The sequence below is a fragment of the Thunnus maccoyii genome, chromosome 8, assembly GCF_910596095.1.
Source record: "Thunnus maccoyii chromosome 8, fThuMac1.1, whole genome shotgun sequence".
In the NCBI taxonomy this organism is placed as follows: domain Eukaryota; kingdom Metazoa; phylum Chordata; class Actinopteri; order Scombriformes; family Scombridae; genus Thunnus; species Thunnus maccoyii.
In genome coordinates this window covers 3,345,283-3,365,156 of record NC_056540.1, presented here as the reverse complement: position 1 = coordinate 3,365,156, position 19,874 = coordinate 3,345,283, and the positions used below count along the sequence as shown (strand labels likewise).

General features: G+C 38.2%; 1 protein-coding gene across 2 annotated transcripts; it reads left to right on the top strand.

Moving 5' to 3' along the window:
* The first annotated feature begins 492 nt into the window (after positions 1-492).
* Positions 493-18,496, top strand: LOC121901965 (F-BAR and double SH3 domains protein 1-like). Of its 2 annotated transcripts, none has more exons than XM_042419077.1 (21): positions 493-588; positions 2,283-2,380; positions 2,545-2,590; positions 3,427-3,500; positions 5,697-5,838; positions 6,114-6,250; positions 7,080-7,143; positions 7,417-7,545; positions 8,671-8,793; positions 10,609-10,704; positions 10,818-10,934; positions 11,662-11,766; positions 13,586-13,741; positions 14,077-14,205; positions 14,891-14,974; positions 15,087-15,231; positions 16,476-16,576; positions 16,956-17,075; positions 17,157-17,271; positions 17,364-17,419; positions 17,551-18,496. In XM_042419077.1, exons 1-21 carry the CDS (start codon positions 568-570, stop codon positions 17,599-17,601), a joined length of 2,109 nt encoding a protein of 702 aa, XP_042275011.1. In that variant the 5' UTR covers positions 493-567; the 3' UTR covers positions 17,602-18,496. The 2 variants fall into 2 exon arrangements, with proteins under 2 accessions (XP_042275011.1, XP_042275010.1); XM_042419076.1 differs by having other exon boundaries at positions 5,694-5,838.
* Positions 18,497-19,874: the final 1,378 nt, after the last annotated feature.

The window sequence follows — 19,874 nt, the reverse complement described above, 5'->3', positions numbered from 1 at the left end:
CTTAACCTAACTAGCATTTATATCTGAAAGAATATAAATAAGGCCATGTGAAAAAAAAATGTGAAAGAAGGAAGAAGCTAGAAAAAAGTATTCTGCAATAAAACTTTGAATTGAATTTTGCAAATAAAATCTGAATTGTGAGAAAACTGTCCAAACCCACAGGAAAGAGCCAGGATTTGAAGAGAAGAGGTAGACAGCAGGTTTTTTTTAATGCAATTATTTAAGATAAAACATTTACGATAAATATTTTAATGGCATAAGTTTCACTTGAAAGGTAGAATTCTGAAAACATGCATGTGGTTGAGTGCTGACAATGAAGAGGAGTTTCAAATGTTAACATGAAGTGACTGGACTCTTCTGCCCTCTATAGGTCTTCTTCAAGACAGCACCAGAGGGAAGGAGGCAGAGAGAGAGAGAGAGAGAGAGAGAGAGAGAGAGAGAGAGAGAGAGAGAGAGACAAAAGCACATGTGCATATGTGAAAATACTGAGGAAGTAGCAGAGCACAACAGCTGAAACAAACAGACAATAACGGAGAGAATAGCAGACAAAATCAGCATCCAGCAACCATGCAGCCACCACCCAGAAAGGTAAGCTGGTGCTCAGAGTATAATGTGGAGTTCTGTGGAAGGAGAGTTGAAAGAGGGCTTACACATGATGGTACTTTGTGTCTCTGCTACTTTCATTTCTGTTCGTCCAGCCCACCTTCCTTTAAAGTTAATACTTTTTAAATAACATTTTTAAAAAGCAATGAAAACATTGATACTTCAATAATTACATTTTTACATAACATGCTTACAAATGTGTCTAGATATAAGTTTATATATTGTATATATTGTTGCATCTGTCTACAAGTACCAGAAATACATTTTGGCCCATTGAGTGAATGCCAGAGCATGTACACTGACTCCTAAAGGTTCATAAATGTAGGTTTCTACATTTATGAAATGTACAAGGTCATTTAGGTATTTGAGATCATTTTGTGTGTACCTGATACAGACGTTACATTTTGTACTCTAGTCAGAGTTGGACTCAATATCATTCAATTCAGCGCAAACGTTTTCTCAGTTTCTCTGCAGTCATAACAAGGAAAGTACATATTTGTGACTAATGTCAGTCAGGTCAGGTTTTTTTATCACCATCTTTGTCACACAAGACTGGTTGATGGAGAAACCTTCTTTTAAATTCAAAATAACTTAATATATAATTAATTGAATGTAACAAAAAATGGCACTACAGAACTGTCAACTACTGAAAATGTGACTGTGAATTTGATAATATGTTAGCTTAATGTTAATTTGCTCAAAACAAAGGTGACTTTGTGGTGTGGAGGGTTCGTCTTGGGTTTAAATTTCCACCATTGACTAATATACCTATATATTGAGAGAGACTTTTGACAGTTGCAGGAAAATCACAAAAGTAATCATGCAGTCTGTTGCTGTAATTAATTACTTTACCTACCTTACCTACAAACCAGTGAGGTGCTCTAGTTCCAGGGATCTGATATTTTACATGCTGGCTCACTGATGTGATGGGAAACCCAATGGAACAGATTCATAATTAATGTTATTAATTGCACCTGTGCTATTCAAGTCAAATGTCTGCCATGAAAACGTTTCTATTGACTTCTAAGGAGCACATGGAGGAATCTATTGTTTTAGCTAATGCCATTTCAAAAACCTCTCTGCTGAAATATAAAATGCAGTGGGAAAAGCCACTGTGGACAGTCAGTCACATTTAGCGTCTGAAAACATTCTTGAAAAGACATTTTTTAAAGCAGTTAGCTTATCCTCCGTAGAGGCACTGCACAGCACCACATATGTTCTGTCAGCATAGTGGGGCTACAGGATAATGGCCCTCCCACATGACTTGGATGTATTTAATAGTTTCCTAGCTCATGATACCTGATGTGTAGCCTATTTTGTCACTTTTGATGTAGGCTACCTGCTATGAGATTTTGAGCTCATGTAGGCCCTGAACCTACCTCTGTAATAGTAACAGAGACAAACTTTTGCCTGATTTAATGTAAAGATGATGTAAAGATGAAATTGATAGAATTAAAATGATAAAATTTACATTCTTAAAGAAGTTTCTGATAAGGTAAAGCTCAAATATCAGTCACTGATACATCTCACTAGATGAGAAAGTAAACAGAAGCAGACCAACACTAAGTACTCCTACAGTTTTTGAGTCAACAGGCAGTTCACTAATGGGGTTTGATAAACCTGACTGATTATGATTTATCCTCAGAGCTGTCCCTCTGTGTGTGTGTGTGCGTGCAAAGGTGAAAGAGAGCCAGCAGGTGAAACTGGTATTCTCAGAACAGCTCAGCAAATTGCAGAACAAGCAACATCAGGACACTGAACTTCTGGAGGAGATAAGGTACAATACTTCTTCAGACGGTGAATATTTGCATGACATTGGATTATATAAGACAGAGGGTGATACGCGGGGAGATCAATACAGAGACGATGATTGAAGGGCAGTGTTACATTACATGTCTGTCTATGTTGCGTGTGTTGGGTTTTGTCTGTGTGTTCCCCAAGGTCCTTCAGTAAGCAACGAGCAGCCATCGAGAAAGAATATGGTCAAGTGAGTGCACACACAAACAGGCCAACTATTCTAGTCCACTATTAGATCTATTACTGGCACCTTTCATTTTTTTTTCCTGGAAATGCTCATCATTTATCGATTAGAGGCTCCATGTCAGCACAGTACCTGAGTGCTGTGGTGTTGTTTGTTCACTCATGTGATTGTATGTGTGTGTCTGTATGTGTCAACACTCTGTTATGCTATCCTAACTAGGCATTTATCAGTGTTTCTCCTCTCTTGCCATGTCTTTATTTAACCTCTCACACTGGATGTTCTCAGTTTCCACCATTTCGGCAAAGCTCTCTGAGGAGCTCTATGTGTTTTCACACAATTTTGGGGAATGTGTCACGTAACTATGGTGTGATCATCGGATAACTTTGTATGTGTGTGTGTGTGTCTATGTGTGTCCATACTAATGCTGACAAATGTATACTCAACATGTAGGGTACCCAACAAGTATTTTCAAACAAGTCTACATCCACATTAGTGATTTTGTGAGGCTAATTAGCACTTGAATGTACTAAGTGTAGTTGAGGCTCATGGAATGTCTGGTGTTGGTATTTGGTCATAAACAAAAACAAAAATATTGGACAAATTAAAATTTTGACCTGACAATTGTGAATGGCTACAAAGATCTGTAACATCATACTAAAACAAGGGTAATGCAGTAACAATAGAGTGACAACAGTGACAAAATAGAGTCAAAGGACTAACAAATAATAATACTATTCATCCTATTCATACTATCTCAAGTAAAGCACCTTGTGTTTTCAATAAACTACATTTTACTGTCTTTTCTTGGGGTTGTGATGTTATGCTAAACGGTGCAATTTCAGGCTCTTCAGAGGTTAGCTGTCCAGTACCAGAAGAGAGACTGGCAAAGAGGAAATACAGATGCTATTGCTTCTGGGTAATACACACACACACACACACACAATCTTCTCATCAGCTGTTTTCGTTTTGTTTTTTCAAGGGTAATTTCATCACAAAACCAACCTCTAGTCTAGATTCTGAACATATCTGGCTGCTATGATGTCATTTTCAAGTGTGGGAAGTTGTGTTATCTATGTATCAGTTCCATGTTGTGTCATTTTGCAAAGAACAGTTGCGGTTGAGAGTAGATTGTTGTTTATGAAAAGACCATATGTTGCTTTTAAGTGGTAAAGCATCATAGCTTATAGACAGAGGAAAACTCCATGACACCTACAGTTTTCTGTAGGAGGTATACAGTTTATGTTTGTACCGTTAAAGGGGAATAAAGGGGAAGGATACAAAAGAAAATATACAGCTAACCCAAGACATACTTATATAACTTGTAACTTGTGACCTTCACAAAATTTAGTTTTAATGTTTAGAGGGATGATTTGACACGCTTGACCCTCACAATAGACGAATGCAGCCAATGTGTTGAGCTCTGAAGCGCTGCTGCGATTACTGTGGTGGCAAAGTGGAACTAAACAGAGATGTTTGGTTTCATCACCATCGGCAGTGAAGATGAAGGTAGTTTGTGTGAATGTGGAAGTCCTTCAGTCTCTAAGCACTAGTCTGAAAGTGGTTTTGACACAGACTTTGGCAAAAAAATAACATGAACGTAGAGCTTGTGTTAGTGCTGTGTGAAGTAGCCAGTTAAACACAGGAGGGATTATATGCTAGTTTATGATTTAAATCAAACTGCATGATTTCCTGCATTGTAATCAGAAGAAATGCATCATTTAAAAAAAAAATTGGAAACATGTTAACAAGTGATTAGCAGGGTGGTGGTATTTTAGATTATAACCTTATTTTATGGTCTTTCTATGCTGTTTTCAACATATAACCAGTTCTACAGGATCTCTTGTGAAGATTTCTCGGCAAAAGCATTTAAAATGTGAAATCCTTTACAGACACTACAATGTTATATGCAGGTTCTCAAGTGAGGTGCCACTGCAGTAATGGCAACTTGTCTACTTCCACCTTCAACCTGAATTTGTCTATAAAAGAACCCCAACAAAAATATCTGGCCTATCAGGACACCCCAGACAAGGTCATGGTCATAGGAGGGTAAACAGCCACGTCAACCCTCTCACAACAGGGGGTGTCCATGACAATCCAAATCGCCAATTTTGTAGCTAATGTGATGAGCTAACTTGTTAGCTATGCCTCAGTCCCCAAAACTAAATAAAAAACAAAGGTTATAACCAGAACAGGAATGTGACAATAGTTATGTTGTGATAACATGACAACATGGGAAAAACGATGAGATTACAGATTAGTTTTAGTTTAGTTTTTAGCTAACATTAGCCAGGCAGCATAGACAGGTGTGCCAATGCCAGAACTCTAAATCGACACAACACTTCGGAGTTACCAGGCAATGACTGCACTGTACTTACATACAGAAGAGGAAGTAATTAAAGTTATGAAACACTAAATATATTATCTGACATGTCTATTAGAAATGAAATTGTTAACTAAATAAGAAAATAAAAATGGTGATGTGCTTAAAGCATAGTGTAAGGGTTTATAATTATTTTGACATTGTGTGGGTCAGCTTGTTTGCTGTCTTAGTTTGATGGGTCTCAGTGCTCAGTGGACAGTGGATGTGCTAGTTTGGTGCAGGGTGTAGTTTTTAGGGAGATGGTTAACGGCTACCAAATAAGGATGCAGCTCCCAGTAACTCCAAAGTTGTTTTATCTACATGTTACATTAAGCAAGCTGTTGATGGTCAGTAAATACCTCCAAAACGTTGGCTGAATAAACCATAATGTCTTGTTTTATATTTTCACACATGTTAAATACAGAAGATGTAACATAGGTGTGAAGACTGGGGTTGTTTAGAGGCACTTTGACAGAACTAGGTGTAGAACTAGGAGTAAACAAGCATAATAATTAGTAAAATGTAATGAATAATTGATTAATTTTTTAAGTGACGTAACTTGCCTAACAGTGTTGTCAATATTAGGTGTACAAATTAAACAATATGCACTGTTAGCTTTTCATGTTACCAGTAATTATCAGCTTTAATTTACAAATGTATGGCGAAAAGTGCACAATACAATTGAGGCATCAGGAGTTGTTGATGTCAGTACTGATGTGCGTGCATGTGTGTGCGTGCATGTGTTTTCAGCAGTGTGTTTGGTGTGTGGCGATCCGTGGTAGATGCCACAGCTCAGACAGCCGCATCACGACTTGCTGCCACAGAGGAGTATCGCAGACTGATTGGACAAGCCTCCAGAAGTCTTCGCAATGCAAAGGACGTCCGAGCAAAGAGAGTGAGACATGCGCACGCATGCACACACAAACACACACACATGCACACACATAAGCAGTGATCAAATACTGAAAATATGTAGACACTCATTATGTGTCATTTTAATAACTACAAATAGATTAATAACGCAAAGGAGCACTATTTAATTCTCTAAAACCCTACAGTGTGACCATGAAACATGCACCAAAGGGCACCGATGGCTGAATGAATTATTTTGGTGTGTGTGTGTGTGTGTGTGTGTGTGTGTGTGTGTGTGTGTGTGTGTGTGTGTGTTAGGGTCTGGAGAGGCTCCAAAGGGTACAGGGTGAAGTGGTGGATTCTCTGCGTGAGCTGCACAGGATCAAGAAGAGCTACCACCAACTCAGTCACATTGCCAATGTTGCTAGAGAAAAAGCTGCTGATGCACAGACCAGGTCAGTGTGCACTAGTGCATGTCTGTTTGTATGTGTGAGAGAGCAAAAAATATTTGATGCTAATCCATGGAAAAGCCAGTGTTGTCTGCTGAAAAGAGCCTGGTGGACAGCTAATGACATCTGCGGAATTCAAGCTGTGAATTAGTTCATAGGCAGTTAAAAGATCTGAGATGTGCTGTAGCTTTTGTGGGTGTCAAATTTGTGGAAAGAATTGTGAGATCGCAAACCACTACTGTGTTGTTAATGGTTCAATTCTGCATCAGAGTCACAAGGTCACTTCCTGTTCCACTTCCACTTCCATATGACATATGATGATATCATCAGAACATGATGTGTGAAGTTGATACAGGTCTTGTCAGCATTCAGATCACAAAACAACAAAGCAGAAATATGGGGAAAAATGTTAAACTATCCAAACAAAATTAAATGTCATTAATTATAAAGAGGAAATATGAACAATAAAGGCATTGATGTGTAGGTAAAGTATGCATTGAAATGTTGAAATGTAGTGCATCACACAGTACCACTGAAAATACACTTAATACAGTTCAACTAGTATTAACTTATTTAACAATTGTTTAGTCTAAAATGAAAATGATGGCTTGAGAAACTTTTATAACAAAATTAATATAAAAGACATTGAAGTTCTCCAAGCTTAAGTATTTCAGTACAGTATTTCCTGTTTTAAATGCTATTTAATGAAAACATGAAGTTAAGTCAGAGTTTACTGCATGTATTGAAATGAACTTTCAGATAATGTGTGGCTACACTCTGTATGTCTTTTGTTATGTCTTATATGTTAGCAATATGTTTTCACTTTGTCTTCCAGAGCAAGGAAGAGTGAGCATGGGATTTTCCACTTTAAAACCGGAATACATAAGATGACTGCTAAGGTATGGAGCTGAAATGAACTATTGTAAAACATTCTTCTTCTACTTTTCTGTTTCCAGCTGCTATACCTGCTGGCAGTGTTAAAGTAATGATCATTTACCTTGTCATCAAGCTAACATATAGCTGCATTAATACATTTGGGACACTTGGGGTTGTGAAAACATCAAAACAAGTGGTCTGTACACTCCATATTTGCTCATTTTTCCAAGTTGAGGCTATTTTGCATTTCACTTGAACCAGCTTTAAAGAGTATTATTTTACATGTGTGCATTCAGCTCAGTGCCAGGCTGAAAGAGTGTGATGACCGGTTGACTGAAGTTCGCAACGAGTATCTGCTGGCGTTAGCAGCAGTCAACACCCATCAACTACACTACTATACCGATGACTTACCACGTATTATGGAGGTAACAAACACGCACACAAACACAGACAGATAATGAACCGGAGAAAGAGACGCTTTAACCATTTTATCAGTTGTGTATCTGATAAAACACTGACCACATCATTTCCTGGTATATTTCAAACTGTGCACATTGCACAAGACTACTTTTTTGTAACTTTTCCACACTGACATCATCACCAGGTAATAATACGTAATTCAACATTCCTCCCTCTTATGTCGGACTTTCCAAACAAACTCCTACCTCCCACTGTCTCTGACACTGAACTGCTCATACACGTGTACTTTGTTTAACCCTCATCCTACCAAGGACTACAGACTGGGGTTCCAGGGAACCACAAGAAACCACCATCATGGCAAAACTTATTTCTTCTCAAAACATTATTAGTTATTAGAAAAAAACAGAGCATTATTATTCAAGGAAAATTACAGTTAATTTGCATATTGTATAAAACAAAACAAAAAAAAACTTTATTTAATACAAAGTGCAGCTTTTATCCCAGTACAATCTTTCCACAAAAGCTTCAAAATGACTGACAGAAACCCAATACATTGGTGTTTTTAAAAAGCACTGATTAAAACAGAAACAGAAAACAATTATATGAAGTCATTAGGAACAAATTGATTGACAAAGTCATGAAAAATTGAGATGATAGAATAAAACACCTGTGAGATATGACACAAAGTATACCTCTGGGGTCTGTGGGTACTCCAGGCGATAGGATTAAGGTAAAAAAAAAAAAAAAAAGAAGAAGAAGTAGGAAACTTCACAGGAGAGAAAACTGACTGTTCTTGATTCACTCTTTACCTTCAAAGGGAAAGTAAGGGAGCAGTTGCCAGTTGTTAACATTTTTTCTAACCTTTATTAATGGCAGCACAGTTTACAGACAAAGACAAAGGCACAACACCATAACAACAGTGGTCAATACAAAATAGTACTGGTTGTTTTTTGTGTATCTGGGCATATACTGTATAGTCTGTTGTTTGTACTGTACTTGGAGGTGATAGGTATCTTAATGCACAATGAGGTGGGTCCTCTAGTATGTTAGTCTGGCCATGCATATGAGATAAAACAGTGGTGAACATATCCTAACTGCTGAATATCTCTTTTCCTCTTTTTTTCCTAAAGCAAATGGATGGTGATATTTATGACAATTTGAGGAGCCATTTTACCCTGCTGTGTGGGACAGAGATGAACACCTGTCTGGCAGCACACAAACAGCACAGCAGGATATGGGACAGTGTGGCTAAGGTATAGGTGCATTTGTATGTGTATGTGTGTGTGTGTGTGTGCATATTATAATTGGAAGTGTTTGTTATAGACAAATCTGAGCTGGTGGCACCTCACTAAAAAACCTGCATATAACACAATAATGAGTGTAAAGGATTTCCTTTTTAAGCGTTTTTGTCAAGAAAGCTTTCCAGGAGATCCTGTTGAACTAGTTATATATTGAAAATATATCAAATGCCATTAAAATAAAGATGATAATATAGAAAACATTTCTGTTCTGTGCTGTTATCAGCTGCTAACAATAACAAACAAAAAATGAACAGCCACAAGCTTCTGCTCCATGGAATCAACTTTACTTTTATAAGTCTGCATTAAATCCTCATGTTTTGGTAGTATTCTGGGCATCATGCCAACTAACCAGAGGACAAAGTTACATTTCCTGGCTGAAATTCACTCTCAGTATCATGTGTTTCTGATTTTAATTAAATGACACATTTCATCCGATTACAATTCAAGAAAACAGGCATTTAAATGATTTCATTCATAAGCTAGACAGTAATTCCTGCTGGGCTTTTATGAGCTACTGCACACAGCACTTTCACATCCAGACTGTGGAGGTCAGACAGAAGCGCTACATTAATGTCATTTTTTTTCCCAAAACCTGCATCAGAAGCAATTTCACACTAATGTTTAAAGACTAAATAACTTCCACATTCACACAGAGTACATTCATCTGTCGACCGTGTTCCACTCTGACATCGCAGTAATGGCTCCAGAGAGAAACACATACATCATCTAAAGAGTGTTGATTAATATGAGGGTATGAGTACAAGTGTGCTTAACTACTGTACATGTTTGTGTTTTTTGTGCTCTTATGCTACATTCATATCACATTGGAATTACCGTAATGGCCAATATTTGACTTGTAAATAGCATTAAGTTGTAATGAAGACAAGGAAACTTGGATCTGATATATATACGACTTAATAATAAAAAAGTGCCTGAAAACCAAACAAACATGGATGTCTCACATCCAGCAAACTCATCATTCAAGGTGATTAGATCCATATTTCATGGATATAGAGCCATATTGTCAGTGCACAGTATTTTCTCTGCAATCATAAAACCATCTTAATGTTTTGTGGTGAATCTTTCCATCCCATATGACATGAACACAGCATTGCGTAACAATAGCCAACCCACTGCTCTAACTTTAAAGATATTAGAATATGTGACATGCCTTCAATAATCAATGTCTATTCAAATCTGTCTGAATTTGATACATAAAAATGATCCCACAGCGACTCCTGAGACGCCAGACACAAGACATTTCTCACCTCCTCTCTAGAGGACATGCAGCAAGGGGCAGACGGGTTACAGGGAAGGTGACAGACAGGGAGAAAGAAGGGAAGGAAGGAGAAAAACATTAAAGAAGAAGACCATGTTTAAAGTAAGGACAGATAGAAGTGAGAGAACAGGGAGTAACAGATGTTTTTGGTTGGATGGTCAGGAAAGAGGAGGGGGGTGAGAGTCACTGGTACAACTAGGTTGAAGTTTCAGAGGGAACAGAAGTTTACAGAGGGAAATTCAACACATAGCCAAAATGTCTGAACTCACAAGTGAGTGCAATTTGAAGGGAACACTTCAACAGTTGTTCCTTTCAAAATGTGAGTGGGTAGAAAGCATTTTAGCACCTTGGTTTTTTTTTTGCTGGCCCAGACGAGCAGATGTGAAAACACTGGATTTTTTTTGTTCACTTACATATGTTTTGTAAGCGCAAACTCAGTCCATCTTTTTGATTTGGTGTCGTGACATGATTGGTTGTTGTGTTGTCAGGTGACCAGAGAGAGAAACGTGCAGCAGTTTCTACAAGAATCAGTTTCCTTCAGCAAAACACCTGAATTCAGCTTCCAGTCAGCTCCACGTGACAAGGTGTGTTTGTGTGTATGTGTGAACATCAGGGGCTGCAGGACAAATAATGCGCTAATGTACTATGCAGTTGTTTAAAAAATGAAAGATACTTTGTTTGTCTGTCTTGTGTTCAGGTGTCTGTTCTGCAGGAGGTCTGTGCTTTAGAAGGGGAGGGCTGTCTGATTAAGGAGGCCAAGAAATGGGCTTCCAAAGCTGCTAAAGACTATAAGATCGTCACTCATGGAGAGAGGGTGAGACTTTGATGTCAAAGTTAGAAAGTCAAGATACTGCTGTGGTTATTTTCACTTGCTCTTTTTTTGTATTATTTTCATTCAGTTTTGGTTGTAATATTTAAAGGACAGATTCACACATTTTCAGGTCTTGGCTTAAAATAACAGTCAGGTGCCCAGATGAACTTTGAAACATGTTTTTCTTGCTGTAATCATTCCTCCTGTTCATACTGACCATACAAGATTCTATCATAATGCACTTACAATATAAGTGATGGGAGACAAAATCCACAGTCCTCCTTCTGTGGAAAAATGTATTTAAAAGTTTATGTGAAGCTAATATGAAGCTTCAGCGTCCAAATGAGTCAAATCAAGTAGATATCTTTCAACGTTACAGTCTTTTTAGTGCCAAAATCCCTCTTTTTGTTACTATACTTCCACCGCAGCTCAACATTTGATGTTAAAAAGACTGTAAGCATGGCAGATATCCACTTGATATGACTCACTCAGACTGCTGAAGCCTCCTATAAGCTTCACATCAACTTTTAAATGCATTTTTTTTTTTGATGGAGAAGATAAAGAGTGTAATGGAAAACTGTTCTGTGATTTTGCTGTTTTCATCTTTTTTATAAAATTAAATTAGATGTTAAATGTTAAAATCATTTGAAGTAAAGTCTTATATATTTGTAATTACTTGTATATTTGTCTGCTTTGCTCTTTGTCTCTGTGCGTCTGCGGTCTTCCTCAGGCCTTAAGGACACTAGAGAGTCGGTTGAAGCTCTTGTCGGGGGAGACGGGGCTCAGTGTGGAGCAGAAGATAGCGGAGGTGCAGGACAGCGTCAGGAAAGCCAGGGTACTTGTTTTTACATTTGTTTTAAATGAGCTTTTTCTCCACACAAAAGCCAAAGTTCAAAATTCAACATCCAACTATCTATTGAATGTGCATTACAATTAACTTTAACTAATATTTCTTCATATATAGCGTAATTCAGCAACATAGAATCATTCCTTACGATGTTTTAAACATGTATATCACGGCTTGAACAGCATCTCATCTGCAAATCAGATGAACTGTGGCTGGACCTGTTCACATGTGTACCTGTAGTTCACATTAAATACCCTGTTAAATAAAAACATTGTGGTGACACAAAAGTTTGCTTCTTCAACAGTAATGTGCTTCGTAAATAGGCTTCATAAATACCTCCAATGTCTCAAACAGGGCCAGCCAGACAGAGGCTGCCCCAGCAAGTGTCAGAAGAAGCCCCTGAATTTACAGAGAGTTTAGGTTTTATGAATTGCTGAAACCTGTTTAAAGGACACTGCACTCTATACTCTACATACAGTACTAACTACTATTTCTCTAAGAAGGGGCCCCACACTTTATTTACTTTTACATCTTCAGAGCCTCACCCTTCCTCCTAAGCACAGTCATATATCTCTTCCTTGCAACTGCTTGCAAGCAGTTTCATATGCAGTATACTGGCATACTAACAAAGTGCATCATCATACATAGTCATATCAACATTCCAGTTCAAAGCAGAACAGCGCGTGGATGTGGTTAACACATTGTAGACCAGACCTACAATATAACCTCTGTTAGAGTACCAGGAGGCCTCTGTGTTTGCTCAGTTGAGGAAATGAGGAGAGCCTAAAGGCCCTTTTTACAGCAAAGCACAGGTTTTACTAATAACATTAAAAATGGCTCTTCTCCATGGAATTATCCCAGTAGCCATGAGAGTAAGTGATCATTCACAACACCAAGGCTCTGGTACTGGCACATCTAAATGGATTGCTTTTTAAAATACCTTTATAATCTTTTTTCTTTTTTTTTAAACCATTGTCCATTGTGTTGTTATAGTACCCCACCGATTTGCACCCCTTATAACATTGTTGGACTCATGATGGAAAAAACAAAAAACAATATATATATATATATATATATATATATATATATATATATATATATATATAATTGATTCTGCAAAACCAGAAATTTCATCTTTTTATTCCTGTCCACACATTCTTCTTCCTTGTCAAAATCTGGTGCCTAACTACATTACCCACAGTGCAACCTGAGTCAATTTATTTAATTATACAGATTCAGGTGTGTTATGCTAGTAGTAGCTCATGTAGCCTGGAGCTGCTAGCCTCCAGCAGAGATGAGGAGCAGCCACAGAGATCTGGTAACCTCACTTCTTTCTGATTCCACACCTCCAGATTTTTTCTTTTTTAAACTTGTAGTCTTCAGCATCAACCAACACTGACTCAAGTGACATCACTTGAGGCTGCTGATCAGATTTCGCACAGTTACTTCTGGAGCCACAAAGGGCTTTATACTACTTTTTTTCACATATTCAGTAGTACTCCCCAACACCTGGAAACACTGTGATAAAAATATAGTATAAAAGTATAAAATCAGAGAAGTTCCACTTTAAGTGAATTTGAAGGTCATTAAAAAAAAAAAAGCAAATAGACTGATCTGAATTAGCTGGGGTGATGGTTTCCTTAATGCATAGCACAAAGTTGGAAAAACATGGATTAAAGTTAAGAATTCAAATTCTGTTGTAAAGGGACTTCTGCAGCTCTATTGACATTTCACATCTTACTACTCATAGAACAAAAGCCAGCTGCTGTCTGTCTGTAACATGTTGCGTTGTGTCTCCCCGTCTCAGCTCAGCAGGGTGAAAGCAGAGGCCCGTCTGACTCTGTTGTCAGAGAGCGTCGCAGGGATTGAACTGTGGCTTCATAACGCCATGAACCAGGCAGAGGAGGAGCTGGAGAGAGAGAGACGGCTCAGTGAACAGAGGAAATCCACTGAGGACTTTTCAGTACGCAAACACACACACATAAACACACACAGAACTCAGTTAGTCTTATGTTGAGCCCATCAGGACTTAAGATCCTTGGACACATTTTGATCCTGTTGGCTGAGGGGTGTGCATCATTTACAGATAATTGCACAGTTGTGACAAGGCTGCCTTGTCTCCATTCTAAATAATACGCAAAGCCATACATACACACTGTACATTAGCTTTACTAATTGCAAGAAGGAGCTAAGCTCAGAGGGAAAATACTGTCTGTCGACTTTGTCTTGATTCTCAGGCCTGTGAGGTACCAGCATCCTGCAGTGAAAGCCCTCTTGTGTGTTCTGTGTGTTTTCCAGGAAGAGGAGTTTGAGCTGACTGACTTTGACGACTACGAAGATATGAACGGAGATATCTTTGCAGATCCAGCCTCAACATCTGGAGTGTGTGTTTACCCTGCAGCCTGCAGAGTTGTCTATAGCTACCAGGTAGTGCACAGTATTTAGAAGTTCAGAAGCATTCTAGCAGACCTCGTCTTACCAACCTCAGGATTGCCAGATACACAAACAGTGTTGTGTTTGACAGCGGTGTATTGAGATTTCTGATATATTTTAAATAAGAGATAAATCATTGTTAAAAACCATGCAACTGTCAAATATGTCAACGTGTCAACTTGACACCTCTCTAACAGCTGTGGTGACGAACATTTGGGGAAGTAAAATTATGTCACAGGCACGAAAATGTTGAGAAAGCCCGTGTTACACATTGACAAGTCAACAAGTCCATGAACAATTTGATCTGTCTAGAAAGATATTACATATCAACTATATTTGCTGTTGGTAAAAAGACTTTTGAAGGTCATGCTTATTCTCCTACAGTGTGTGGGCTTCATATGAAATCAGTGGAACCTATTGGTAATTCAGAAAAGATACAGAAAAAGAAAATATTGCAAAAAAAACCCCCCAAAAACCAACCCATTAGCATCTATTTGGCCACATTACTAGAAGCATCCTGCATGGCGTTTGGCCTGATGTTCACTCAGACATAAAGACAACTATAGGAAGGAAGGTAAAAACACTGTATACAGTTTTGCCTGTGTGAAGAGTACAACTGCTATGCACAGTTCCATTCTGTGTGTGCAGTACAGCAGCTGACAATTGTTACTTCCTGTAGGCTAGCCAATCAGATGAGCTGTCGATCATGGAAGGGGAAGAGCTTCAAGTGATTGAGGATGGAGACATGGAAGACTGGCTGAAGGTATCCAGACAATATCAGACTTTAAGTGAAACCTTTTTTTTAATTTGTCAGAAAGATGTTTTCCCATGTTTCATCTGTATCTCTGTATACCTCTTCACATCTTGCTGTCCAGGTGTGTAACTCGTGTGGTCAGGTTGGGTATGTTCCTGAGCGGTACGTGCAGTTCTTGTGTCTACCAGCAGAAGACACCGTTCAGCTTGACAGTTCTTTCAGCTCCACCTCATCCACCGGAAATAAAGAGAGGGCAGGGAGCCGAGGTTAGTTATTTACAGTACACTACAACTGAATACATTGGCGTTTTTCTTCTTGTTACCTCACTTGGATGTTGTTCTCTTGACCACATACTGGGACTCTAAATGGTTACTTTCTCGCCTGAAAAAATATTAAAACTTAATAAATCGACATATTAACAGTCCCGCAGCAAAACTTACAGCAGCTGTCCACCTGGCTCAAAATCTCTGCCATTGCTGCTGTGGTGGCTTGGGGCCAGTGTTGCCAGATGGGAAATGTTAAAGTATTGTACCAGAGGCTTAAAATTATCGTATGTTGAGGAAAATTACCATACGCTGGTCATAACCAAGAGAACAAATAGGCGTAAATGTATAATTTTAGAAAACACCGTTTGCTGCCACTGCCTGTGCTGGCTGCAACACGTGCTGTGTTCACGGATGCGCCATAAACTCATACTTTGAAGATGCGCTGTCACAAATAAAACTCAAAAAACATTTTTAAATTACTAATGTAAAATACTTTATCAAAAGAGGCATATCGGAGATAAAAACATGCATGTTAGAAGCTATGTAGACAGTGTGATGTTTAGATGTTGCTCTAGACATCTAGGCTACTGTCCAGTTTGTTGCATCTTTCCTCTGCGCTGTAGATATGAGTTTTTAAATTTCCCACAGCACTGGAAGGTAGCAATTGATGCAAATTTTGGGACGTAGCAGATACAGGTTAGCCTGTACTAATACTGTCACAAAATGATCAAATTATCATACATTATGGGACTTTTGGATTTATTGATCATACATTGCACAGATGGCAAAATAGTCATACAAATATGATAATTATCATACATCTGGCAACGCTGCTTGGACCAGCACTTCTTCTTCTTCCTCTCATGTTGGACAGAGGGCAGAATGGACGCTACAGTGAACACTATCACCCTTGAGGTACAAAGTGGTATTATGAGACAGGACGGGCTAGGGCTAGCTGGTTAACATGCTAAATTCAATAAATATCTCTGCAACACAATACATACATGTCTTTGACAAAATGTCACTTGATCATTTTAGTTAATTTTTGAATGTTTTAAACATAAATTCTGGCCAAATCTCACATAGTGCACTTTTAAATGCTGTATTTGAAATACAGTGACATACACATACATGGTGATGTGGCAATACAAGCATTTAATGTGTATGCAAAATGATTCAAAATCAGGCGGTGGAGTGGTGTGAATATGTGCGTGGTAATAATCCAGTCTTGAACTCTGTGTCAGGTGTGGTCCGAGCTCTGTACTCCTACCAGGCTCAGAGCGCAGAGGAGCTTTCTTTCCAGGAGGGGGCACTAATACACCTGATGCGCTGTCGACATGGAGAGGTGTGTGTTGTGTGTACCAATTCAAGGGCTGATTCCACATACATCATAGCGGGCTGACAGGAGCTGATAAATTTCATAAGATTTCTAATGCAGCTGAGAAATTACACCTTCTTTTGCTTAATTTTAGAGGAATCAACTCCATCAGGCACTGGTTAATTGTTTAGTGGAGTCAGTGGATTTGATATGAATTACTATGTGGTCTAAATGAGAGTTTTGATTGGCACTCCTGTAAACAAAGATTCAAGAGATGGTGCTCATATTGTCAGCATTTCATACCTTTCATTTGCTTTTTTATTTCATTTGCTGTATCATATACCATTTTTGTTCCAACAACCAGATTTCACATTATTTCTTTGAATGTTTTTTGTTTGTTTTTCAGGTGGATGATGGCTTTTGGGAGGGAGAGCTGAATGGACGGATCGGTGTCTTCCCATCGTTGGTGGTAGAGCTCGTCCATGATGAAGGGGAGGAGGAAGAAAAGGAGGAAGAGGAGGAGGGGGTGAGACTTTGCATATGTTACCCACGTAAACAGAACGATCCTATAAGTCAGTAAGTCCTATAATATTCATTTTTTCTCTAGCCTCTCCCCACTCCCGCCATGCCTCCCTTCTCTCCCCCGATCCCAATACCCTCAAACCAGGACAAACAGCAGGTCGTTCCCACAGGGCTGCCAAGGCTGCCAGACAACAGAATCGGTTGGTGTGTCAGTATTTCACACATGAAACATGTTAATGAAGGTGGAAACATCTGCCTGTGTGTTTATGTGTCTCTTCGTCTCTCCTGTCAGACACTGGAGGCAGCAGACACAACTCTCCAGATCTGTCCAGCAGCCGACTGAGACCAGTATGTAGTGTTAACAACAGCATAACAACAATGAAAAATTAAGATGTGCAATTGTAGAATTTATCTTCACACCAAAAAGGGTCAGTGATAATCAACAAACACATCTTTCTCCCAACTTTTTACTGTTTCAGTGCCGAGCACCACCTCCTCCTCCAACACAGAAGCCTTCGCCTCAGCCTTAAGACGAAGACTGGTGTGAAGGTTCACAAGAAGACGTGTCTTGTTATGAGTAAAGAGTCCCTGGTTTTGTTCCTTTTATTGTGTGTCAAATATTTATCAGTTGTTTTTAGCAGTCAATATAGATACCAAAGTCATCCGTGTGTCACTTCAGAGCAGTGGTATAAGCACCACATGAGCAGAGACAAACTGCAGTTGCTAATACAGATACAGTAGGAGCACCAACATGCAGTGTAAGGGTGAAACAATGCTAACATACAAGTTGAGTTATAATTTATTTATGCAGCACCTCATAACTGTACCTTTAGCTTTTGGTTACTGAGCTATTACCACAATTATGTAACAGCCTTTACAGCTAACAAGCAGCACAGTTCAGATGCTAACTGCTAAGTGTGTAAAACAGCAAAAAAAAGGGCAATTCTGACTGAAAAGAAAATGTAAAACAGTATTTTATTTGTATATACTTCTATATATTTTGTAGCCTTTAATAAACTGACAGGATGACATTAACATGTATCTCCATTACAGGCTATATGTGGACTTCCAGGTCATGACTTTATTAGTATAAGTGTTAGTCTAAGAAAACATATTGTGAGAATATATTGTATGTGAGTACAGTTAAAATAAATATATGGATTTATTTGAACCTTTTTTTAAAATTTCATATCTGCTAAGATTATATAAGTTAATCATCAGCACCATTTTATGCAAAAAACACATTAATGCTCTTGTGCTGTGTTTATGGATTTAGTGACATTTATCTGTGGGAAAGTTTATCCACATGCAACATTATGGAAAAATTATGTGATTTGTTTCTACTTTTAGGACAATAGCAGAATGAGCTATCATCGATTGTGTTTCATATAACATTAAAGTAATAGTTTGGCTTTTGTAATAAGATCTTGGTGTGACATACTGTACTTCTGATCAGCCACTGACTGATGACATCAAGCTCAACAAGGACAAAACACACACTTGCCCAGGTTTGAAAAGCAGAACTCTGATATTTTATTTCATTAGAATAAATTATGATACATCTGCATATTTACAAGTCTCACAAATCATCAGCCTGTGTATTATATTGTACATATTTTCCAGCCCCTGTTAGCTAGGATAAATGGAATATACATCTCAACATTATTACAAACCCCCTGATTTGATCAATCAAGCTGTTTGCTAAAATGAGACTATTTACAGTATAATGAACATGGAGAACTTATGAGTTTAGAGACTTTTTAGTTGTTGCAGTTTTTAGTGGTGCAACAATGCAAGTGATTCAATAGCTGCTGATCTATATCATGTGTTTTCATGAGCTACACATGTCAAAGTGGTGCTACTCACTATATGTCAGATAAAGGTAGTAATGATGACACAAGCAACTCAACTGGAAACTTAACTCAAAGACATTTAGCACACTGGATCTTTACTGGATTTGTCCTTGTTCATACTCATACATTCATATAGTGGCTAGTGTATAATAACTAGATCTGATTATGAAGGGACCTTTAATGTGCCATTATCCAACTATGTGTTCACTGACATGTGGAGAAAAATTTGAAATATTACCATGTTATTCAACTACATCGATGCAAACAGAGTCTCATACATGCCACAGGCTTCAATTCCCTTCAAAGGGCACAATAATAATTTAAACCCATCCAGGGCTAATCAAACATATCAAAAAATGTCTTCAAATTAAGTGACTTGACTTAAGTGTCTTGTTTGTTTTGGTCCTCTATTTCTACAAAACTGAAAAGGAGCGCTAAAACGAAACTAAAACTAAAAATGGGACTCTGGGTGACCTCGTTTTCATTTATATTCTGTAGTTGCTCCATGTTTTGGTGACTGCAACTTACAGTGCATGCTTCTCACCACAAATGTTAGTCTCATTCAGAGGAGACAGTCAATGCAACATAAACATTCACACCAAACTGCTGTTTACTGGAAGGAATGAAATGTAGATACACAGGGCTCCACATTGCTGCATGTTGAATAATATGGCTACTGATAGCTGCACCATTAAGACATGACATATATATTTTTACACACATTATTCTAGATCTGCAATGAAATGTACATATATGGTTCATTCAGTCCATTATCTTAGCTGTAAAATGGCTTTTGATTTGTGCATAAGTTTATTAAAAAAACAACAACAAACAAACAAAAATACACGGTACTCTTTATACATGGTCAATTTTGTGTAATTTACAAGATTTATCATGTGTGATTTGTCAGCATGTAACACACAAGTATGTACTGTGGTAAAAAGGTGAAA

Excerpts from the sequence above, each read along its gene's own strand:
- LOC121901965 (XM_042419076.1), top strand. The coding sequence starts at position 568 with ATGCAGCCACCACCCAGAAAG. Across the intron at positions 10,705-10,817 it reads AGTCAGCTCCACGTGACAAG|GTGTCTGTTCTGCAGGAGGT; the intron begins GTGTGTTTGTGT and ends TCTTGTGTTCAG. Across the intron at positions 17,076-17,156 it reads AGGAGGAAGAGGAGGAGGGG|CCTCTCCCCACTCCCGCCAT; the intron begins GTGAGACTTTGC and ends TTTTTTCTCTAG.